This window comes from Nothobranchius furzeri, chromosome 15, assembly GCF_043380555.1.
Source record: "Nothobranchius furzeri strain GRZ-AD chromosome 15, NfurGRZ-RIMD1, whole genome shotgun sequence".
Lineage (NCBI taxonomy): Eukaryota > Metazoa > Chordata > Actinopteri > Cyprinodontiformes > Nothobranchiidae > Nothobranchius > Nothobranchius furzeri.
The window spans coordinates 37,261,058-37,284,877 of NC_091755.1; the positions used below are offsets into that span (position 1 = coordinate 37,261,058).

Genomic DNA, 23,820 nt, shown 5'->3' on the forward strand with positions numbered 1-23,820 from the left:
TCCACCTTCCTCAGGATCCACTGGTTTCCATCTTTCCTGTTCACTCTCTCTCTTTCTTAACATTTTTTTATCACAATTGTCTATTTTTGCTCATTTTAAATATTTTTTAAACATTTTCTAAATTCTTTTTTATATTTTTACATTTTTTGTTTTTGTGAAGCACCAAGTGATTTTTATCTTGAGAGGCGCTATAGAAATGATATTTTCTTCTTCTTCTTCTATAAAAAGGCTCAAATTTGTTCTTTGTCCATTTGTATCTGCTCCACGTACAAGAGAAAAGTGCTTCTATGTTTCACTCCATGTCTCACAGATTTGATCTGTGTTTTTTGTAAACATTTACACATTTTTCTGATTTATTTAAAACGCAGAAAACAGACAGAAATAACAGGAAAAAAACAATTCTGAAAACCTTTTACACCAAATGTGGCATTTATCACGAGCAGAGACAGTCATCAAATTAAAGCATCATGGAAAGCTGTCTCTAAAACTAATTTGCTTATAAATTTATTTTTTACTCTGTACAAATTTTACATGAGTATTCTAAGAGTATTAGAATAGAAGAGTATTAGAATTATAAAACAGCTTGAATGCACTTTTTAAAAATTAAACTTTTGAATGATGTATGCACTTTTTAAAAATTAATCTTTTGAATGATGTTTTGATGTTTAGGTTAGCTATAGCCTATTATTATTTACCTGTGCTTCTGATAAATGCCAAATAAGTCATGAATTGTGTATTTCTGTCACACAGCTCTAAAATGTTTTTAAACTTTGTAATTTTATGATTGTCGACATAAATATAACTGTTTTTTATCCGATTTTTTTAAAGTCATAAAACAGATAGTTTCTTTGTCATTCTTCTGAATAAAAAAAGTTTTACTTTTAGTAATATCTACACCAAAGACAGCATGCTAAGTAGGCATAAACAAAAACAAAGAAACAACTACACTAAGTTTTAGTGTTTCATCAAAAATCTGTAAATTTAGATCAAGATAATCTAGAAGTTGGTTTTATTTGTTTTTTGTTACACTCCAAATGCTATTATCAAGTTACTATTGCAAATATGTCTAATCAATAAATAATTGACAGTAAACGTAAAAAATATAAATGAATGTTACAGGATAGAGCCCAGAGGAAATAATTATAGCTTCTAGCTTCTGTTGGTCCTCAGAGCTCAAGGCAACTTTTAATCACAATCGTGGCCATTCACCATTCATTTATGATCACCTCCAAAGAGAAGAACACGCTTCCGGGAACCTTTAGTTTGAAAGTTGAGACAGGAAGTGACGTCTTCTATTAGATTCCTTTCTTGTAATATCTAATTCTACTATATGTTTCCCAACATATATGAAATTTAAACATTTGAAATTTCAACAATCTATATCTATAGACTTTTTATCTTTCGTTGTTTCATTTTGTATTTGTAACGGTCTACGGCAAGCAATAATCGATATACTTTTATTTTGAAAGGCATTATTCGGAAATTCATAATGTTCGTTTCCTTGACAACTTCTCTTATTGGCTAGCGGCGAAATTTGAAATGTAACGCGCTCAGAGGAGCTGTGTGTATAAGGATGTAGTTGGAAAGTCGCTGTTATTAAAAGACAACAAACCCCACCAGATAGTTAAACTATCTCCGGAAGGCTTTACAGAACAAACATTTAACAGGTAAGCAGCGAGCTGTTGTTTCGACTCTCTTGAATAATTAAAAAGTAAATGCCGTGCTGAGTGAGCCGTTACGCCTGGTAAGCTAGTGTTAAAGTCAAACCAAACGGCGCAGAAGGCTAGCGGATTTGATGGTAAATGCGGAAAAAATAACTTTTCTCACTGTTAGTTACATTTTGATGCGTTTTGACAAAATTACGATTTAAGTAAGTTAGAAACGAAGAATAAAACACATCTGCTAACTCCAGAGGAACAAAGGCTTTCTGTTGTCTGAAGGCCTTTTGTAGGACACCATCATGGAGACCATGCTGAGCCTCCAGAGCTTACACGATAAGCTGAGGACACAAGTTGACATTCTCAGTGAAAACATTGAACCCAGTGAGTGTTTTATTGTTTTTCCTCTTTGTTAACTTTGAACATGGTTCAAATCCTACAAGAATAATGACTGTGGTTATTTGTGGATCCTTCTCCCCCAGACTTTATTCAGATGGTACAAAACTTTGAAGACTGCCGTCACAAATGGCTGAGGACTGAGCAGGAGCTGGGATCTTGCAAGGAGATGCTAACAAAAGCAGAAATGGAGAGGGGATCCTTGGATGTCAAACTGAAACATGCCCGGAACCAGGTAGACGTGGAGATCCGGCGCAGGCAAAAGGCTGAGGCTGACTGTGAGATACTGGTATGTTCAGAAAAAAATGTTTTGTTTTATTCATTTGGTCCACTTGTTTTTGCGAGTGTCTCATCGTGTCCTCTCCTTGGCCCTAGGAACGTCAAATTCAGTTGATCCGAGATCTGTTGACCAGTGAGGGATCCACCAACAGCATCCAGCTGAGTGCAGAACAGCGCTCTGCTCTGGCCTTCCTCAACACAAACACCCAGGGGACAGCCAATCAGAACACCAGCCGAAGGTAAGACACTCACTCAGAAAGGTCTTTTGTGATGCATTTCCTTGTCTGGCCAGTATTGGTTATTCACATCAGTGCTATTTTTTTTACATTTGACACTGTTTGTTGCTGAATTTTCAGTTGGGATCAAATCTGGTTTGTTGTGTATTTATTTTAATTTAATTGTTTTGCAGACTGGTGACAATAGATGAGTCTGCCTCCATCTTGTCAGATATCAGCTTTGACAAAACAGATGACTCTCTTGTAAGGACTTCTCCATTTCAGCATCATCTGGTGTGCAAGTAAGAACACCAATGATGCCTTTTGAGTCTGACTGATGTCTTACAATGCTGCAGGACTGGGACTCCTCCACGGTGCGGACGGTGCGGCTCAAGAAGCGAGAAAAAAGGGTGTGTGACGTTCAGCTGTGATGGAAGGACTTGTGTGTTCACAGGAAGCGTGAGTGTCATTGTTTGTGTCTTGATTTCAGCGCTCCTCGAGAAACCTCATCGACGGTCCTCCAGTTCTCTCCAAAAGATCCCGCTCAACTGGCAGAACATCAGAGAGGGTAGCTACTCTGACTTCATCTGCCTTTTGTCACATATTTCATCCTGCAGTTTGTGTTATTATCAAGCTACAATGATAAAAATTGTAAGACTATGGAAGCCATGTTTTAGCAAAGTAAATTTGTTTTGCACCCTGATCTTAAATGTCCGATTGGCGTGACAGGGAAACGAGGCTCTTGGCACAAAGACAACAGTGACTGTCGCTGCAAACGGAGGACCTGTGGATTCCTTTTCTATTGAGACTGTTCCTTACTGGACTCGCAGCAGGAGAAAGACTGGTAAGACTTTCTCTATAATTCATTACATTCTCACAGACTTTAACGTTATTATATTATTAGAATAAATATAATGAATATAAACTGTCGGCTTTGAGGTTAATTTTAGTTTCATGCTGAATTTATTTGCTTTCTACTAGGGCCCGACCGATATATCGGCCGGCTGATATTATCGGCTGATATTGAGGTCATTAACAGTATCGGCTATCGGACAAAAAGACGGCCGATATGGCCGATATTGTGCTACCTATCCAGCAGATGGTGCCAGCTTTATGAACTTGTGTTGTGTGGCTCCACTCCTTAGAACTTTGAACACAAATTATTGTTTTGGAACTTTTTGTTATTTATTCCTATTTATGTTTCTTATGTGCAATTATTTCATGTCCAGGGTGAATTAAGCTTGGTTTATGCTTGACGCGTTCACTTTCCGCTTGGTGATGCGGCTCGCGGATGGAACGCGCTTCACAACTTGCAGCGTTTATGGTTCGTGCGGCTCGTCTCTGCGGTGAGCCAATATTCTCCCAAACTGTAGGGGGCAGCATGGAGCTCTACGGCATGCATCCAACACTACACCATAGTAAAAGTAAAAATGACTGTTTACAACATGGCATTCCAGCATTTTTAACAGCGTCCTCGTCTTTTCCGACAGTGCGAGCTATTTCTCTCCAAGAATTATTAACAACATGTTGATCACGGTGATCTTTGAGAGCTGAATCATACAAATGTCTGTATTTACGAACCTCTGCCATACTAGTTCTTGCCGGTCCGCCATGTTTTTCCGCGTCCGACCGTCCGCGTGGTTAGAAAATTTCCTATGTGCACGTTGCGGAAATTTTGGGCCGTGCGGAGACGCGGTGGAGGGGCGTGGTTGTTAAAATGACGCAACTTTTCCGTGCGGACCTCGCGGACGTGTCAAGCATAAACCAACCTTAAGTTCAGCAAGTTAACTTCCACAGAGTGTTACTTTGTTACAAAGCACAAGTATTACGTTTTATTTATTGATGCATTTTTATTATTTTAATATTCTTGTAGGGATCTTCTGTCCCTAAACTTGTGTGTGTTGTTAGATTCCCCAGAGTTAGCGGTCAGAAAAACATGTAACCAGTTGTTTTAGCATAAAGCAATGGAAGGGAAGGCTTGCATTCACCTACATAAAAATACACTACAATCTATGTGAATTCACTTACGTTGTTTTATGCTGAACTAAGAAAACCACCTGCTGCCAGGACATATTGGGCTGGTTATAAAATGCTTTTTCTGACATGTCTAACTCTGGGGAATCTTAACATGACACAGTTTTACTGAGTGGTGGAATATTCCTTTAAGTTAAAATGAATTTTTGGAAACCACAGTTTACAAGAAAAAACTTCAATGTTAGATTTATGCTGTGACTGAGTTTGTGTGTTCTGTTGTTTTTGAGATCTGCTAAATAAATCTTATTTGCATTACTTGGAAACCCGAGTGAGTTATGGAGACAGTTCTTTGGTGTGTAACAAAGAAATAAGATAGCATTAGAAAGGCAGAGAATGAAGGGTTTAAGCTTAAGAAAAATTTTATTTATTTATTTTTTTTGTGAGGGAGATTTATCGGCCATTATATCGGCTATCTGCCTTTGTTAAAAGTTTTATATCGTATCGGTCCCAAAAGAGGCATGTCGGTCGGGCCTTACTTTCTACACGAGTTATTTGTTTTAAGAGATGGTGCTGCTGCTAGGTCATTTTTTATTACTTTTATGATAACCGGGTCCAACTTAGTGAGGCTCTGCAGAATTACATAGATGTATAGAGACAGACGAGCTCTGCTGCAGTGCTTTTGCATTGATACAGTCACGGATTAAAACACTACATTTTATGCAAGGTGTGTGTCTATATGTATTGTATGAATGTTATATGTATGTTTGCATACTTGCATAAATACCAATGCGCATTTTTTCCCTTTTTGTCATTAAAATTAAACTTATCCTGACCTAGCTCTGTGCTTTACACAAATTAAACAAGCTGCACGAGCATCACAATCCTCCTGATATGATTTATTCAGGAACCGTTGTCAGATCTCTTACTGAGCAGTCTGTTTGCTGTGCAGCTGCCATGGAGTGGGGTTCTGGCTCTGTCGGGTCTGAGGATGCTCTCAAGCCACCCGATAATCCTGAAAAAGAGGTGAGGCCTGAGCCGAGCACTCCTCAGGGCAAAGGAGGCGTCCGTCTGCACGAGTTTGTCTCCAAAACTGTGAGTACTGTCTTCTGTATGTTCATTCTGTGTATTTTGTCAACTTGCATTGTTTGTAGAGGTGTCCCAGTACAACTTCTTTCACTTCCGATACGATACCGATATTGCAGCCTTCGGTAATGACCGATACCGATATCAATCCGATGTGATGTCAGCAGAAATCATACATACTTGTACCTATTTCATAGTGTGGAATGAATAACGGGCTTGATCAAGTGACATTACTCAAATGGAAAACAAAATCCAGCAACAGAAAGTATAAAAAACTGACCAATTTTTTTGTTAACCTTTGGCTGCATAGATGTGAACAGCTGAGGTTAGGAAAGGACATTAGGAAAAAAACTATTGTTCACTGACCATCTGCTACAAGTTGAGTGTCTAAAGTTTCAGTTTCACACACCGAGAAAATCCTCATACAGTGTTTTGTGATCCTGCTTCAAATGCACGATGAGGCTGGATGTATTAGTCTTCTGTCCTGTTCCACCACGGGAAACGTGTGCAACACTTGTCATGCACAACTTTCTCAAACTGCCAGCCAAACTGTCTTTTTCTGACTTCACCGAAAAATACAGCCACGTGGCCGACAATGTTCCTTGCTACTTTGCTAGCACGCGCTGTTCTGCTTGACTTTGCGTGCTGGATCTGGGCGCTGCTGGATAGAATTGCTGGAATGGAATTTAAAGCAGAACGGACTGCTTATGTCGGAGATTTTTGATGCAGTCCGATACAACCCGATAGTGTTTTTGGGCCGATATCAAAATCGCAACGGGACATCCCTAATTGTTTGGATCTTTTAAAACACACCAAAAAAAGAGCTGTACTTAACCTTGACGTTTTGGCTAATTACTAAACGGACAAGGAAGTGACGCCACCAACATCGGTACAGCTCTGAGGATGGCTATAATAATTAGCCGAAACGTTAGCAAAACAAGGTAAAGAACAAGTATTTGTTTCTGTGTTGTAACAGAAACGAGCGATGTGAGTCCTGTGTTATGACTCACTCTGAGTTAGACTGAACTTTTACTGGTCGTCTTTAACAGACCTGTTTTTGTGTCGTTATTCAAACGAGCCAGAAAAGTAAGTCAAGTGTCACAACTGAAGAACTCATTTCAGACAGTTGAGAATTCTTTAGTAAGTAAGTAAAAGTTTATTTATAGAGCGCCTTTCACAGATATAAATCACAAAGCGCTGTACAACATGAGTAAAATCAGGGCAAATACCTCAAACCAATAAAAACATCATAAAAACAATAGCAGTGACAACAATAGTAACAAATCAGGAGTAAAAACAAAGTCAAGGTGTGAACAAGAACAAAGCCATCTTTTAGAGTATTTAGCGGGGGAAAGCCTGGATGAAAAGGTGAGTTTTAAGATGTTTTTTGAAGACCTCTACAGATTTCAAGAGACGGAGATTTGAAGGTGGACTGTTCCAAAGTCTGGGGGCAATAGACTGAAAGGCCCTGTCCCCTTTGGTTTTTAGTCTGGTTCGAGGAAAAGCCAGGAGGTTTTCAGATGTGGATGGGAGGTTCCGTGAGGTGGTGTGTGGGGATAAAAGCTCAGATAGATAGCTTGGAGCCTGGTTGTTAAGAGCTCTATAGGTCAGGACTAAAACTTTAAACTGTATTCTATATTCTACCGGGAGCCAGTGGAGGGACTGTAAAACTGGGGTGATGGGAGCTTGTCTGCTGGACTTTAGTGCATTTCTATTTAAAATAAAACGTATATCTTCACACTGCTGTGTTTGTAGGTAATTAAGCCCGAGTCTTGCGTGCCGTGTGGGAAGAGGATAAAGTTTGGCAAGATTTCACTGAAGTGTCGTGACTGCAGGGTGGTGTCTCACCCCGAGTGTCGCGATCGATGCCCCTTGCCCTGCATCCCCAACCTGGGTGGAACGCCAGTCAAAATCGGGGAGGTGTGGTAACATTTTTACCGAACTTCAGGTCACCCCTGAATCCCTGTCCTCTTGGTTTACCCCTTGTCCTCGCCTTCACAGGGCGTCCTTGCTGACTACGTCTCCGACGCCTCACCGATGATTCCTCCCCTGGTTGTCCACTGTGTGAACGAGATAGAACAAAGGGGTCTGCATGAGGTGAGACGTGTTTCTTCTCTAATATTGTGGAGATTACGAACAACAGTAAAGCTTTGTAACGCCAGTTATTTTATTATCTTCGTTTTAAGACGAAACAAGAGAGTTGTAACCATAAAGGTTTTATAATCCTTCATGTCTGCGCTATAGGAACGCTCCAGATGTGCTGCTGATGCTGCGTGACTTTGCTCATTTTCATTTTATAATTTAAAAAATAACTACCTGCTTTTTTCTGTGTAGCTCACTGATTAATGAACACATGAATCTGGGTCCTAATGTTCTGAAATAGAGGGGAAAAAAAGGTTTAGGAAAAGTAAATCGGTCTTCCATCAGAGATTTCCTTACAAAAAGTGAACAGAAAAACCCTGAAAGTGCAGCCTAAGTCATCTGCCTGTTTGATTGCTGCTCTTTGGAGACACGCTGGTGCTGGTGGACCATTGGTACATACGTCTAGCACAGCTCTCACCTGCAGACCTTCCCCACTGGGATTAATAAAGTACTCTAGACAGATTTTAGCACATTTCAAATTCTCTTTTACTGACACAACTATTTGATTGTAATTTTTTATTCTGGAAGTTAAAACATTCTCATGTCAGATCTGTTGTTGCTAGAGTGAGATGGTGTCTAGCCATGGTGAGTTCATGGGTCAAGAAAAATATTAGATTTCTAAGTTTCAGATTGGCCGATCACAGATTAAACGACTTTCTGGCTGTTTTCTTCCTGCATATCTATTTTATGTATTTATTCACAAGCTGTTCAACACCCACAGAGGCTGCTGTCAAACTAACGTAGCAGAATGTCCTTTCTTTGACTGGATTTTTGAGACACTACTTCACTTCAGCATGTTGGAGTTTATGGTGCTCCTGTGTTTCTAGTTGGTGTTGCTTTTTGGTTTTATTAATTTGGCCTGAGGGGTAAAATATCTGGGTAATATGGTAAAAAAAAAACTCAAAGGTTCACTATATTTTTAATGAAATTGTGTTTTTTTTATATGATTATAAAATCAGACAGTCCAGATTTGATCATTTTTATAAAATAAAATATCAAGTAAACTTTTTCCTTTCTGACCTTCAGGCTGGTTTGTACCGCCTGTCGGGTGCCGATCGCACCATCAAGGATCTGAAGGAAAAATTCCTCCGCAGCAAAACCGTCCCCGTCCTCAGTAAGGTGGACGATGTCCACGCCATCACTGGTCTCCTCAAGGACTTCCTGAGGAATCTGAAGGAGCCTCTTCTGACCTTCCGTCTGAACCGAGCCTTCATGGATGCAGCTGGTGTGTGTTTCAAAGCAAATATCAGCACATGAATTAAGTTTGAAGAAGTAAATGAAATAAGTACATCTAACTTCACGAGAGAAGACAAATCTGCTCGATACACCCGTGACATACAAGCTCGGATTGTGTTATCAGAACAACAAAAGGATCTTTCTGAGAGTTTCAGATGTTTTCTTTAAAGTTATTTAGCTACTTCAGATCAATGTTCTTTATTTTAGTCTGCTGAGATCATTGTCCCCCTCCCACAGAGGTTTCAGATGACGACAACAGCAAAGCACAGATGTACCAGACCATCAGCAACCTGCCACAGCCCAACAGAGACACGCTGGCCTTCCTGGTGCTGCACCTGAAAAAGTTAGTAGCACTGATCAGTCTAATAACTGCGTTAATCAGGGTATCCGCGGGTCCTTAAAAAGTCTTAAAAAGTCTTAAATTAGCTTTTCCTAATTTAAGGCCTTAAAAGTCCTTAAAAATGACAAATAATCCTTAAATCCAGTTTCCAAAAGTCTTAAATGACCAAAGACCCAATAAACAAGATTCTTTTATTTCTATAAAAATTTCATGAATTTCTAGTTAGTGTTCAGCATTTTTTGTGTATGATGTTGACGTAAGCGGAACCGTACACAGTCAGTTGGTTGTGAAAGGGGGCTATTTTTTTAGATGAGCACATTAGCTGGTTAAGCTAGTGGGAGCTTGCGCCATGGGGAAGGGCAAGTTTAATGGTAACTGGATGGCTAATCCCACGTTCGCGACATGGTTAGGACAGGTTCCAGGCAATAGCTGGAAATTATCGCTTAAATTTAATTTTTAAAATAGCTTAAATTTGGTCTAAGTGGCCTTAAAAAAGGTCTTAAAAAGTCTTAAATTTGGCTCCCTTAAATCTGCAGATACCCTGGTTAATAGATCTGCTAGGTGGAAAAGCACCCGTAACACGTTTAACTCTCATAATAAAACTTTTCAGAGTGGCTGAAAGTCTGGAGACTAAGATGGACATCAGCAATCTGGCCCGAGTCTTCGGTCCGACTATTGTTGGTCATGCAGTTTCCAACCCGGACCCGATGACCATCCTGCAGGACACCAAACGCCAGCCTCTGGTGGGTCTGACTCACGTCTGCTCCTCGCTGTCTGCTGCATAGATGTAATAAAGATGGTCGATAATCCGTTTTCTGTTATGTAGTCGACTCTGGATATTTCTAAAAGCAGTTTAGTTAAATCCGCCGTTTATTTTATTCAACACGGTTTTATTTGCTTGTACAGGGCTTTGTGTCTGGGAAAGGAGCTCGATAAATAGTTTTTACAGATTGGAGGGAGTCAGGCTGCTTTAGAGCAGGAGGCAGTCGTGCATGTCTATTGGGATTTGTTTATTTACTTCTAACCAAGAAACTTTTTCACTTGTTTTCTACAAAATATGAGAGAATCTGAAAAGTGTCGTTTTGTCGCATCGATTTATTGAGTTTATTCCCACTGGTCTGCAACATAAATGTCTTTGATAAGTCTCATTAGACAAGAAACTCCTCATTTTAAAGGTCAAATAGATTTTGCAGCTTTATATAAATGATATTCACTAGGAGAGAACTGGTTCTGACACAGTCCCACGTTTGTTTTTTATATCAGGTTGTGGAGCGTCTCTTGGGTCTGCCGGTGGAGTACTGGGCCCAGTTTGTCTTTGCAGAAAACGTGCCGCTGAACATGGACCATCTGATCATCGAGAATGCCAAGTGCTACGCCACTCCAGAGGGCGGTTAGTCTCCCTTTAGCTCGTTGTACAGGACGGTTTCTCCGCCTGACCTGAGATGGTGATGCTGATCGTTTGTAATGTTGCAGTAAGCATGCTGGGACCTCTGACCACTCCAGAGCACCAGCTGTGCAAGACTCCGTCCTCCAGCTCTTTATCTCAGCGTGTAAAGTCCACTCTGACCCCCAGGTAAACACACCCAGCCCATTCCTGCCCTAACTAATGCCTGACCTGTCTGGTTCACTGGTCGGTTCCTGTTCAATCCTTTCATTTTTGCTGTTTGTTGCAGATTTGGAAGCAAAAGCAAATCCGCTGTTGGATTTTCTCACCAAGGAAAGTTCTTTGCTTCGCCTCTGCTGAAGTAATGCAACCCAGCAACGCACTAGAGTCCTTTATTCGCACAGAATCAACATTCATGTGCAGATAATGATTTAATGTAGATAGTTCTCTCTAAAGCTGTGTTTTAACTAAATAGTTGTCTTTTCCATGCACACCTGTCGTTGGCTAAAGCTTTTACTGAACACGTTTCAGATCCTTCATGAGAATGTTCTGGTTTTGTAAAGTGTCGTCCTCAGAGTTCTTAGCTCATGTGTCACTCAGAAGTGGAAGAACTGATTGTTTGGCATTTTATTCCGAATGTGTGATTATTTCATTATCTCATTCTTGAGTTTGCATTTCATTTCATACAGTGCTTGTATTTAATTGGGAGTGTCCTGAAAAGCCAGTGGTTTAAATGTGAGTCTTCTCCAGACCTCAGCTACACGGTGGGCCTTTTTCTATAAACCTGTAACAGTTGGACGTGCTTTAAAACAAGTTTTTATTTTTTTGTCTCGAGGAAAGCATGAAAGATTGTGCTGCCAGTACTCGTCAGGGGCTCCAACTTGCCTCTGCAAGGCCAAATCCCCCCAGATAAATGTTGATCTTTGTAACGTTTACGCTGTTAGGTCACTTTTGAGCAGTCCTATAAAAAGGCAATTGTTTGTAATATTAGCCAGTTCAGACACCATGGCATTATTTATGTGGCACATTTTTTACCCAAGTATGTTATAAAATACATGTCTGCATTAAAAATCGTCTTTTTTTTTTCTTAAATGCTTCTTTTATACACATTGGAAACATTTAATATATTTTATCCTCTTTATAACCAAATCAAAAGCAGTTTAATGCATTTACTCTTTAAAAACTCATCCAGACAGCTTCACCATGAATACAGATCAGAACTAGGGATGCAACGATACCACTATTTTTCCAAACCGATACGATACCGATACTTGGATCTGAATACTCGCTGCTACCGATTACCGATACCTATACTTCTACCACACAAAAAAAATAGAATGAATTGGAATACAGATTTTATTTTCTTCTCTGCTTTCAACTGGAAAAGACTGAGGGAGATAAAAAGTAAAATATATGAATGGAAATCATCATAAAACTCAAATATTAGATCAACAGAATGACAAGTTACAGTGAAACCATTTTCAAGCAACTGCATTGGCATCGGTTCCTGGTATCGGTTAACTTTTACCGATACTGGTATCGTATCGGTGCATCCCTAATCAGAACCAGGATTAATTACATCCTATAAACTGATTAGAATAGCATCAAATATCTAAAAATGTCAGAGAAGCTGCGTTAAGGTTAAATTTGTGTTCTGAGCAAAGATCTGCTATAACTAGCTGCTATGTTGATTCGAGTAAAACCGTTTTAGTGATCGTATCTGGAGCACCGTGGTAACTCCAAGCTTGTCCACAATAAAAGCGCATGATCTAAGACAAATGATGGAAATAAGATATTTGATCATATTTGATTGGATGTTTCAAATTTATATAAAAAATGAAATCTCGCAAAACTCAAATGTTCATTTGCTGAACCTTCTCAAACCACAAAGGATTCCAGCAGAGTGAGAACCAGATTGTTGGCTGAAAAAACTGATTTATTTGCCCTGCTGTAAAAAAAAATAAAGTATAATTCCCAACTTTTACATAGAAAGATGCTTTATCAACCTGGAACATGACCTTTTCATTGTCTCCAGCCTTTGTGAAGATGCATCAGGGAAAGAAAGTGAGCTGGTGACATTGGCTATTCTAGGGGCTGGCCTGCAGAAATCTATGTGCCCCTGTCCTGTCACTCATCTTGGTGTGATGGTGGATGCAATTCCAAGTCAAAACACTAGTGGCACTAATGAGCAAAATAGGAATTTCCAGAATGGAATCTAGTGTGGGGATGTTAGGCTAATACTTGGCCCGTTTATAAATAATGTGACCTCTTGATGGGCCCTTAATAAAAAAAATCCCAGATCTGTCACTGGCTGGAGAGAAACATCTTGTTTGGTTTCTTATAACTGCGATGTGTCAAATGACCCTGAATCTAAAACAGAGGGAGATAACGGCACTCCCTGGTACTTAAATTTTTTCTAGAAGCATACAATTGTGCAGAAAAGTCAAAACGTTGAGGCTTTTTAAGTGCATCACAGCTGAGGGATGATAAACATATAGAAACCGTGTCAAATCTTTGGCCATGGCCAGAGAAGAGGAGTATTTCGGATGTAGTCCTGGAAGGCAGGCTCAGACCCCCATCTCTTCACAGCCTGCTTCTCCAGAATGGGAACCCCGCTCACATAGCGTAGCAGGAACCAGACGAACAGCGGTGACCCCAAACTGACGTACTGGTACCCGTGCATCACTGATGAGGCTGAGAGCCAGAGACCTGACCACTGCAGTATCTCCCCAAAGTAGTTCGGGTGTCTGCTGTAGGCCCACAGCCCACTCTGGATGAACTTCCCCTGCAGGTGTAAAGTGAACAGGACATTCCTGTTATTACACCAAGTGAATGAGGCATCATGGGACGACTGAACAGGAAGGGTCTGCTGACTTACAGCGTTATCTGGATTACTCTTGAAAAGCCACTTTTGCTGGTCGGCAATAGTTTGAGTAGCGAAGCCAATACCCCAAACAGTCCAGCCAATGTAGTCCCTCATCCCCAGAGGCACGTTACGCTTCTCAGTGTTCAGCATGAGGGTGGGCAGGAGGGTCAGGAATATCCACACGGCTGAGGAAATTAATCAGTTTCATCCAGACTTGTTAAAGCGTTGCTGCAATAAATGCATTCATGTCTCTGTAACCACCCGCCCGTGGTGAATAAATGCATGTAAAGAGCTGGGAACTAGACAGTGATTTATAAGGAGTCTCCACATACTACGTTTGGTGGCTGAGCCAGTAACATCTTCTCAAGTACCTTGAACAGTCCAGTAAATGAAGAAAGTCCCAGGGCTGTCTCTGACATTGTGGAACCTGCGATCGTGACCGTCCTTCAAGATCCGCATGAAAAGGAATGTCCCCAGTCTGCAGAGAGGACACGGTCAACGTCCGTTCACATTAACCAGGTCATTATTTATTAACTCCTGAAAACTTTAAAGTTTCACATTCACTCCTCCTTCCTTTGACCTCTCCAAGGAGCTACTGAGTGGTTTATGATACCTGAGGTTAGTGCTGCCTCGCTCACCTTAGTCCCCACGCCGTCACCAACCCGGTCTGCACCTTCTGACGAGTCTGACTGGCTCCTCCCCAGATGCGACTCAGGTTTGCGAGCAGTATAAATGTGCCAGAGCCTGCAAATACAGATGTAGGACGCTGGTATGGCGGGTGGCTCTAGAGGAAGGTGTGGCCAATAAATCTTTTACTCAGGATTCACGATTGGTTCCAAAGTTCAAGGGTAAAGGAGGAGTTTGCAGAGATCCAGGAGACGACGAGTAAAGAAGCTCCAAGGTGATTTATTTGTGAAATAATTAAAACCAACCAACCAACCACTGGAATTAAAAGGTAAGCTGGTCTGCTCTGCATTCAAACAATGAATCCTGATCCTGATGGGTCGGATTCATTTGTATATCTGTATTGTCCTCAGTAGCTGAGCTTAGTGTCCATTTGGGACTTGGAAGGAAATTGGTCTAAACTTTCAAATGGAGGCAGTAACAGCAGTGACTGGGAGCATTTCACTTCATGAGTTATTTTTTGCCATGAAGTTTGTTTAGTCCAAAATCCAGCATGAGAGAAAATATCTGATTTATTTAATGCAAGTTTGACATATAAAGTCAGATATCAGTTTGTAGATATTTAGAACCTGATTAGATACATTAAACACCCACACAGTTTTAAAATGAATAACAATGACAACAGTAATGATAATACTTACTCATTCTACTTATTTATGTTTTTATTATCTGCTCTGGACCTTCTTGTGTCTTTAATAAAGTGATTGCATTGATTTGAATAATATTCGTCATCTACTTTCTGCTGCTGCAGAAGTGAGACTGATTTCAACGCCCCACAGTAAGTTATCAGAGTAATTCCTACTTATAAACATGACTGATGGGGGGCCCATGAAAAGCCCCCCCAAGGTCCCATGATTGTTCTGTTCGCCCCTGATTGGACCAGCAGGCTGCTTCAGCAGAAAGCAGAGCTCTGGTTTCACAACAATCAGGCTTTAGATAACGCAGCTTGTATAATTTTTTTGTTGATAATCTAACGTACTAACTGTTCCTAAAATAAACTACAGTAAACAAAACGAGTTCTCCATAATAACACGCTGCAGGAACAGCTGACTTAGTACCTGCTAAATCATAGAACTTCTCGGTTCTGAAGGTTGCAGCCAGAACCCAGCCGACCCACTGGATCCCCAGGTCCGTGACGGCACATTTGATCAGAGTTCCCCCCATGATCAAGCCTTTAGCCCGGTCAGCATGCGGCCACGGTCAGGCACTGAACCACTCGTAGCAGCGAGATGTTTGGTTAAAGTTCGCTACAGCGATATACAGGAAGTGGGTGGTCGCAGCGAGGAAGTCTGGGTAATGTAGTTTAAACGCGGGGGGGCTAGTGCCTATCTCCAGCGGTCAATGAGCTGGGGTACACCCTGGACAGAGAGCTAGTCCATCGCAGGGCAAGAAAATAGAAATGTTAACTTTATTTTTTTTTTAATCTAAAACAAAACAGAGAAAAAATACTTAAATTAGCAAACAAATCAAACCTAATTGGATTAATTTGCCATTTACTAATTGTGAATTCACAGATACTTGTGCTTTAAGCTACTTTATTTTCAATATTTGATTCAAAATCTGTGCTGTACACAAAATGTCTGACAAATATTATTTTGATATGGTTTTGTTGATCAGATACATTTTTATTAAGATATTTCAGCTAATATGATCACAATATTAAATAAAATACTAAATTATAATACAAGCATGTGAGTTATGTTGTGCACGAGCAATAAGAACCCTATTTTGATCATTTTATTAAGTACACAGGACCAAACTGTGTCTCGTTTTAAAATGAAGATAAATCCAACAATTGGGTCAATTTACAAAGAGACTGTTGTTATTTTGGAAGATAAGAGAAATAATCTTAACTTGACTCTGATAAAATCTAAAACCCAAAGGATGAAGTTGTTCTGATGTTGCAGGTCGGCACATTCAGTTCGTCACCAGTTTATGACGTGTGATGTTGTTTTTGGTTCTTCTCAGGAACAAACACAGACAGGTTCAAACATGGCAGAAAGCTCAAGTCCAAAAGGCCAGTCTGGTGACTTTGCTAAAAAAGTCCAAAGACAGCTGAGCAGAGGCAAAGAAAAGGTAGGAAACTCAGGTTTTTAAAATCCCAGATCAAAACAGAGAGCTGAGAAGTAGGCTATCTCCTCTCTTTTGCAGGTTCTGCAACGGCTTGGAAAGACGTCGGAGACGAGAGACGCCCAGTTTGAACGCTGTCTCCAAGCGTTTAACGACCAACAGGTTATTATAACTCTGCTAAGAGTGTGGACTGAATTTGTCGGATTATACATTTCTCAGAGTCTGAGGAACAACTTCAGGTTGCTGTCTGAGCTTGTTACCATGCTGGAAAGATTTGTTGATTAAGCGTGGATCAAACATCATAAAAGACTGGAAATCATATAAATATATTCTGTTTGCAGACTGATGGGAACAGAATACACAAGGACTTGAGAACCTACATTAATGCAGTCAGAGGTGAAGCATTTACTTGTGCCAAAGCTGTGGATTATCCAGGCCCTCTGCAGGTCTCATTTAGGCCCTTCTGCTTTTGCAGACATGCGTGAAGCTTCAAGACGCCTCTCTCAGTCTCTGTTTGAAATTTATGAAACGGACTGGGCTGGGGAGGAAGACTTGGGGGCCATTGTTGAGGTCAGTGATAAAACACTAACGGATCTACTACTGCGCATTTAATTCTTCCGAGTGCAAAGGCAACAAAATCAATGCACCGCCTGGGAACCTAAACCTTTGGCTCTCTGTCTTGTTATACATAATTTATGCAATGTTTATGCGAGGCTTTTTAATCAAGGGGGAGGACCTGTTGTGGAATGACTTTGAGGTCAAGCTAATAGACCAGGCTGTGCGCACCGTGGAGTCCTACGTGGGCCAATTCCCTGATGTGAGGGTAAGGCAACCAGCAAGCAAGTGCAAACAGAATTAAATACACAGGAAGAAGAATAAGCCCGAGAGCAAACACACACAGCCAGGATAATACACACACTTGTTGTTGGAACACACACATGCACATAGATCATTTTCACTAACCCTTTCTAAATCTACAGGAGAAAATTGCCAAGAGAGGCAGAAAACTGGTCGACTACGACTCTTCCCTCCACCACCTGGAGGCTCTGGAGACAGCAAAGAAAAAAGATGATGTAAAAATAAGCAAGGTTAGGAGAATAAAACAAAGCTGCATTTTATCATGTATTCACGCATGAACTACAGTAAATAGCAATGAAGTGTCTTTACTGTTGCAGGCAAGGGAAGAGATGGAAGCTGCTAAAACCGTCTACGACGGGATCAACAACGAGCTAAAAGAAGAGCTGCCTGTTCTTCATGACAGGTTAGACTTTTATTTTGTAGATTTTCTTGTTTTTTTATAGCAAATTGCATAATATTTTGTTTTAAATCACATATACGTCCCTTTAGCCGTATCGGATGCTACGTAGCCGTGTTCTCAGCTGTGTCCACTTTACGAGACACCTTCCACAAGGAAATGAGTACGGTATGTGTCCCCTCGTCTCGGTCAACAATCCAGATTCATACACAATACTTACGGTTGGACTGTTTGGTTGTTCTTTCAGCTGAATCTTGACCTGCAGCATGTGATAAAGGAGCTCCAGGCGCAGCATCCTGACAAAGTGTTCACAGTGAGGGGTCTGCAGAGGTGCGCTTTTAGCTTTAAATGTTGTTATTTAGCTAGAAACACAAGAAGCTGATCCCAGGGGTCACAACAGATCATAAGTCACTATTATTTATGTCTAGTGCCAAAGGAATGGGTGAGTGATAATGGTTTGCCTTTGTATCCATTTGTTGGTTAGAAACACATGTCACACACTACTGTGATCCATGCCTTTGTTACCTGCAGGCTGGATTATAGAAATTCGCTATATGCGGGGCTTAGGCAAGCTCCAATAGCACGCCTCCAGGCGGTTCAGAACTCTGCAGCTCGGTTGTTAACAGGCACCAGGAGGTCTGAACATATTACACCAGTTCTGGATGCCTTGCATTGGCTCCCAGTCTCCTATCGCATCAGGTTTAATCAATCAATCAAATCAATCAAAGCTTTATTTATAAAGCGCCTTCCGCAACCCTGTCAGGAAGCCCAAGGCGCTGAACATGGCACAGTACAAAGTTAAATATAGTGAATAAATCAGAAAATAAAAGCAATTCAAATTACAAAATACAAATTACAAAAAAGGTGAAACATTCTAGTAGAAGACAAATGTGTAAAACAAGGGATTGAGTGAACCAATGAAAACTGTGAGATAAAATCAACATAAAAGAGGGCCAAATTCAAACATGTTCAGGAAACGCCAAGTGGAGGAGGTGGGTTTTTAGGCGACTCTTGAAGACTGGCAGAGATGGGGACAGCCTAACTGAGGGTGGCAACTGGTTCCAGAGTGACGGTGCTAGGACTGAGAAAGCCCGGTCCCCACGAGTACGACACCTAGAACGAGGGACAACGAGCAGGCCTTGGTCAGAGGAGCGCGTGGTGGGGAATGTCTGTTCAGGAGCGTGGCTAGATAGGGGGGGAGCACCACCCTGGAAGAAATTAAAAACAAAGACGAGGAGTCTGAAGTGTGAATGATAGCAAACCGGAAGCCAGTGCTGGGAGGCCAGAACCGGACCTGCACTGCATTAAGGTAACCCTGTTTGTGTTGAAGGCGTTAAACTGGGGGCACCTAAATACCTGTCAGACATCATCCACCGGCATGTCCCGGTGCATTCCCTTAGGTCAGCTGACCAGAGGCTATTAACTGTGCCCAGGTACAGCTTGAAGTCTCGTGGGAGCCGTGCCTTCTCGGTGTTGGGACCAAGGCTCTGGAATGAGCTGCCGGCCGATGTGAAGCAGGCCCAATCACTTGAGATCTTTAAAAGCCGACTAAAAACCCATCTGTTCTCGTTGGCGTTTGGACATTGAAGTTGGGATTGGGTGGGCTGCGTCACTTTGAATGTTTCTGGATCTGATTCTGGAAACAGGACTGATCTGGATTGCTAAACTGTTACTTGGGAATTCTTGTTGTATTTTAATGGCTATATATGTTTGTTTTATTGCTGTGTTTTTATTGGTGTACAGCGCTTTGTCCGCTTTGGGCATGTGAAAGCGCTTTATAAATAAAGTTGATTTGATTTGATACTTGGATGGATTTTAATGAATCTTTCAGAAAGTTTTTAGTGAACGAAAAAAGAAGTGGACTGAAGCGAATTCAAGATGGCTGCCACAGCCAGTTGACCTTAATGCAGGATGTCAGACGGTGTGAAACCTGTAGTGAGAGGTCGTGCATAAGGAGTGCTAGGAATTCAATTTGCACTATTCCTCCAGACAGTGTTACCAGGATGTTTCCATATCAATAATTCACATTCTAGCAAACTGTTTCAGGTATGGCTCCCTGCGAAGACGGACCCTGATGTCCCCTAAAGCCTGGAAAACCAGTTTTTCCGAGTTTCACAGGAGTTACAATCCCAGAGCCAGCCAGCGTTACAGTTTCAGGTCTCCAGATAAACCTCGCCACGGCACCTTGTCCAGAGAGAGCAGCACCCTGGGAGTGTCCCCGTCCCAGGAGGACCCCCTGTCTGAATCCAGGGAGCTGGACACAGCGTCTTGCAACAGTGAGAGCCACAGCCCTGCAGCGCAAGAAGACCCCGTCGTGGGGGCGTCAGGAGACGAGCTGAAGCCAGCAGGGGATGGTGATCAGGTTGAGGAGGGGAAAGGAGTGGAAGAGTCTGATCATCTGAAAGATGGGAAAAAAGCTCCACCAAGTGAGAGCAGCTGTGAACTGAACAACTCGTGTGACTCGGAGAGCTTGGATCTGCAGCTGTCTGCAGCTCAAAGCGGCCCGTTGCACATCGATGAAGGAGATGACAGCCCTGAAACCCTGGACGCTCCTAAAGCAGACGCTCTGAAGAACGGTGACATCAGTGGCCTTAACTCTGACATCATGGACCAGAGCGGTCCCCATAAGGTTGGTTTAATCAGTACTGAGAGCACACGGTGCTGCTGGGCTTCCCTTTATGACTTTCCTATAACTGGTCATTTCTCATGTCCTCTCTAGGATGTATCTGTAGAAAAAGAGACGCCCCAGGACTCAAAAAGCACAACAGTTTGAGGTTTTTAATCTTTTATATCACGGTTTGTGTTGCATTTTGCTTTTCATCAGTATTTTGTCTTTGCCCTCCACTTTTCTGTGTGTAACGCAGTTTTTATGAGTCCAGGACACAAGCACACAAACAAGACTGAAGACAAGAGGAAAAAAACAAAAGGGAGGAGCAGCCCGACTCTTCTTTTATGACGGATCTTCTGCTGCCAATAACTCTCTCATTAACCAGTTAATAAAATATACTTTATACTGCATTCTGGGAGAACCTCAGAACTATAAAGAACATTTAAAATAAGCATAAAATTACTTTTATGAATGTACTAAATGAGTTTACATTTTTAAAAACACACCGACTACGATGACATCACGCTACAGCCCAGGATTTAAATGAGCCATACTTTATTCTCACGGCTAAAAGCCACAGGAGGTGTATTTACGCACTTAACGTAACTGGAGATGAATAATGTATAACAATAATCAAATGACTTAGTTTGACATATGTACTCATTACAAATCTAATTAAATGTCCACTGTTAGTATTTCTGGTTAAATTACACACGCATTTAATTTGAATTGAACTTGTTTGTTTATTTTAATAATTGATGAATAAACATATTGACGCAAATACATGTGTGCACCAGTAATAAATATAGTTAATTTGAAATTTGCATTTTCTTCTTTGCAAATTGAAGTTCAGCACGACAGAGGAACTCCCACTCAGATAAATCTACAATGTTTGTTTTATATTTAATAACACAAAAAACTCCATAGTTTTTAAATTGATCCTCAGGACACCCACTCATGAACACTTCTACTCTTCTTCACAGAACACATCAGCCACAAGGGAGGGTTTTCCTGCATGAACGACCTGTTTAGAGATCTTATTTAGAGATCAGAATATATTGTTCCACTTTCAGGTACAGCAAGTTCAGGTTCTGGAGCAGCAGAGCTGCCCCCGACCATCACATCGCTTCCACCATGCCAGACTGTGAGGTGTTTATCTGAAATGCAGAGTTTTCTTCTTAACTCTTCTCAACTATCTCCCACTAGAGGAGGAAACACAGAGATATGTTCTGACTGGACAGACAAAATAACCACAGTGGGGCTGTTACATCTCTAATCTATCCATCCACCCATCCATACATTTTCAGCCGCTAATCCAGAGTCAGGTCACGGGGGTAGCAGCATTAACTGAGAGGCCCAGACTTCCATCTCCCCAGCTACTTGGGCCAACCCCTCCGGGTGGAACCCAAGGCATTCCCTGGCCATCCAAGAGACAACGGTCCCTCCAGCTTGCCCTGGCTCTTCCCTATGCCTCCTCCCAGTTGGACGTTGGACGAAAACCTCACCAGGGAGCCGTCTTCTCTAATCTCTAATCTAAACTCTAATCTAAAGAAAATAAAAGAATGCATAATAATTTATCCAGATGCTATTTTTTAAAACTTGGTAGCTGACGTTAGCTGCAGAGCGTACTCTGAATGAACACATCTGTCTAGAATTTCATAAAATGTCTAATAAAGATGATATGTAAAATGTAAGCAAAGGTAAATGTCATAATGTATCATTTGCATAAAATTGTGATGCTAGAAATTTTTCTAAATACTATAAATGGTCCATTGTGACTAGCTTTTAGTTTGTCTGTTCAGTTAAACTCATCCCTGTTCTCTATATCTCCAAACCAAGGCTGTTCTACATGGTGACCCAGAAGGTTCAATGAAATAGAGTGTTGCAGTGTTTGTTGTTGTGTTGTGGCATTTGCTGTTGTTGTTTTTGTTGTATTGTGGCCTTTGTTGTGTGTTGAGACTTTTATTGTTGTGTGTTGAGACTTTTATTGTTGTGTGTTGAGACTTTTGCTGTTGCAACGGTGTTCTGCTGAGTTATGGTGGCCTCATGGTGGGGGCTATCGGCTTGGGCACTGCTGCTGGCCACTTGGGCTTCTCCCTCTCCTGATAACATTTTGCTCTCTTTGACATGGCACGTGCTACTACTAGTTTACCTGTTGAATTAATTATAGATTCACTGAGATAAATACAATATTTTATCTCTTACTAAATAGAATATTTACTAAGAAATCACCATGTAGCCATAGAAACACTATTTGAAATATAAACTCACCTAAAGGATTATTAGGAACACCTGTTCAACTTCTCCTTAATGCAATTATCTAATCAACCAATCACATGGCTGTTGCTTCAGTGCATTTAGGGGTGTGGTCCTGGTCAAGACAATCTCCTGAACTCCAAACTGAAGATCAGAATGGGAAAGAAAGTTGATTTAAGCTATTTTGAGTGTGGCATGGTTGTTGGTACCACACGGGCCTGTCTGAGTATTTCACTTTCTGCTCCATTACTATGGGATTTTCACCCACAACCATTTCTATGGTTTACGAGGAATGGTGTGAAAAGGGAAAAACATCCAGTATGCAGCAGTCCTGTGGGCAAAAATGCCTTGTTGATGCTAGAGGTCAGAGGAGAATGGGCCGACTGATTCAAGCTGATAGAAGAGCAACTTTGACTGGAATAACCACTCGTTACAACCGAGGAACGCAGCAAAGCATTTGTGAAGCCACAACACGCACAGCCTTGAGGCGGATGGGCTACAGCAGCAGAAGACCCCACCGGCTACCACTCATCTCCACTACAAATAGCAAAAAGAGGCCACAATTTGCACCGGCTCACCAACATCGGACAGTTGAAGACTGGAAAAATGTTGCCTGGTCTGATGAGTCTCGATTTCTGTTGAGACGTCCAAATGGTAGAGTCAGAATTTGGCGTAAACAGAATGAGAACATGGATCCATCATGCCTAGTTACCACTGTGCAGGCTGCTGGTGGTGGTAGTGTAATGGTGTGGGGGACGTTTTCTTGGCACACTTTAGGCCCCTTAGTGCCAATTGGGCATGGTTTAAATGCCACGGGCAAGCTGAGCATTGTTTCTGACCATGTCCATCCCTTCATGACCACCATGTACCCATCCTCTGATGGCTACTTCCAGCAGGATAATGCACCATGTGATAAAGCTCCAATCATCTCAAATTGGTTTCTTGAACATGACGATGAGTTCTCTGTACTACAACGGCCCCCACAGTCACCAGATCTCAACCCGATAGAGCATCTTTGGGGTGTAGTGGAGCGGGAGCTTCGTGCCCTGGATGTGCATCCCACACATCTCCATCAACTGCAAGATGCTACCCTATCAGTATGGGCCAACATTTCTAAAGAATGCTTTCAGCACCTTGATGCATCAATGCCACGTAGAATTAAGGCAGTTCTGAAGGCGAAAGGGGGTCAAACACGTATTTTAGGTGTGTGTGTGTGTGTGTGTGTGTGTGTGTGTGTGTGTGTGTGTGTGTGTGTGTGTGTGTGTGTGTGTGTGTGTGTGTGTGTGTGTGTGTGTGTGTTCTCCATCCTCAGTGAGTCGAGGTGGATGGCTGCTTATACTGAGCCAGGATCCTCTGGAGGTTTCTTCCTGTCAA

At 41.5% G+C, this 23,820-nt stretch overlaps 3 protein-coding genes and 1 long non-coding RNA gene across 6 annotated transcripts; 2 read left to right on the forward strand and 2 right to left on the reverse strand.

Moving 5' to 3' along the window:
- Positions 1-1,509: 1,509 nt before the first annotated feature.
- Positions 1,510-11,799, forward strand: racgap1 (Rac GTPase activating protein 1). 3 transcript variants are annotated; one of them, XM_015967064.3, is made up of 17 exons: positions 1,510-1,667; positions 1,941-2,042; positions 2,141-2,343; positions 2,430-2,572; positions 2,743-2,812; positions 2,905-2,958; positions 3,039-3,116; positions 3,278-3,392; positions 5,472-5,614; positions 7,361-7,525; positions 7,607-7,702; positions 8,774-8,972; positions 9,221-9,326; positions 9,934-10,066; positions 10,587-10,713; positions 10,797-10,896; positions 10,997-11,799. In XM_015967064.3, the coding sequence occupies exons 2-17, from the start codon at positions 1,961-1,963 to the stop codon at positions 11,070-11,072; spliced, it is 1,890 nt and encodes a 629-aa protein (XP_015822550.3). In that variant the 5' UTR covers positions 1,510-1,667; positions 1,941-1,960; the 3' UTR covers positions 11,073-11,799. The 3 variants fall into 3 exon arrangements, with proteins under 3 accessions (XP_015822550.3, XP_015822552.3, XP_015822551.3); XM_015967066.3 differs by having other exon boundaries at positions 1,513-1,667; positions 1,913-2,042; XM_015967065.3 differs by having other exon boundaries at positions 1,513-1,667; positions 1,923-2,042.
- On the reverse strand, positions 6,739-8,902 carry LOC139063310 (uncharacterized). The gene is made up of 2 exons (XR_011516652.1): positions 8,768-8,902; positions 6,739-7,665 (listed from the first exon to the last, which is right to left on the reverse strand). It is a non-coding gene; the product is annotated as an uncharacterized lncRNA (long non-coding RNA).
- A 250-nt stretch (positions 11,800-12,049) lies between the features above and the next one.
- Positions 12,050-15,527, reverse strand: si:ch211-210c8.6 (uncharacterized). Its single transcript, XM_015967070.3, has 5 exons — positions 15,316-15,527; positions 14,212-14,317; positions 13,945-14,051; positions 13,586-13,758; positions 12,050-13,492 (listed from the first exon to the last, which is right to left on the reverse strand). The coding sequence occupies exons 1-5, from the start codon at positions 15,419-15,421 to the stop codon at positions 13,214-13,216; spliced, it is 771 nt and encodes a 256-aa protein (XP_015822556.1). The 5' UTR covers positions 15,422-15,527; the 3' UTR covers positions 12,050-13,213.
- bin2a (bridging integrator 2a) lies at positions 14,329-20,971 on the forward strand. The gene is made up of 13 exons (XM_015967067.3): positions 14,329-14,528; positions 16,226-16,333; positions 16,409-16,489; positions 16,669-16,723; positions 16,803-16,897; positions 17,055-17,150; positions 17,308-17,415; positions 17,503-17,588; positions 17,675-17,750; positions 17,830-17,912; positions 19,629-20,211; positions 20,302-20,356; positions 20,447-20,971. Exons 2-12 carry the CDS (start codon positions 16,250-16,252, stop codon positions 20,353-20,355), a joined length of 1,401 nt encoding a protein of 466 aa, XP_015822553.3. The 5' UTR covers positions 14,329-14,528; positions 16,226-16,249; the 3' UTR covers position 20,356; positions 20,447-20,971.
- Positions 20,972-23,820: the final 2,849 nt, after the last annotated feature.

Bases quoted from the DNA above. Each gene is read 5' to 3' on its own strand.
- racgap1 (XM_015967064.3), top strand. From the start codon at position 1,961: ATGGAGACCATGCTGAGCCTCCAGAGCTTACACGATAAGCTGAGGACA. The intron at 2,043-2,140 runs GTGAGTGTTTTA...CTTCTCCCCCAG, and splicing joins CAGTGAAAACATTGAACCCA to ACTTTATTCAGATGGTACAA. The intron at 10,897-10,996 runs GTAAACACACCC...TGTTTGTTGCAG, and splicing joins AAGTCCACTCTGACCCCCAG to ATTTGGAAGCAAAAGCAAAT.
- si:ch211-210c8.6 (XM_015967070.3), bottom strand. From the start codon at position 15,421: ATGGGGGGAACTCTGATCAAATGTGCCGTCACGGACCTGGGGATCCAG. The intron at 14,318-15,315 runs GTACTAAGTCAG...CTGTATTTGCAG, and splicing joins GAAGTTCTATGATTTAGCAG to GCTCTGGCACATTTATACTG. The intron at 14,052-14,211 runs GTGAGCGAGGCA...TCCTCTCTGCAG, and splicing joins GTGACGGCGTGGGGACTAAG to ACTGGGGACATTCCTTTTCA.
- bin2a (XM_015967067.3), top strand. From the start codon at position 16,250: ATGGCAGAAAGCTCAAGTCCAAAAGGCCAGTCTGGTGACTTTGCTAAA. The intron at 17,589-17,674 runs GTTAGACTTTTA...ACGTCCCTTTAG, and splicing joins CTGCCTGTTCTTCATGACAG to CCGTATCGGATGCTACGTAG. The intron at 17,751-17,829 runs GTATGTGTCCCC...TTGTTCTTTCAG, and splicing joins TCCACAAGGAAATGAGTACG to CTGAATCTTGACCTGCAGCA.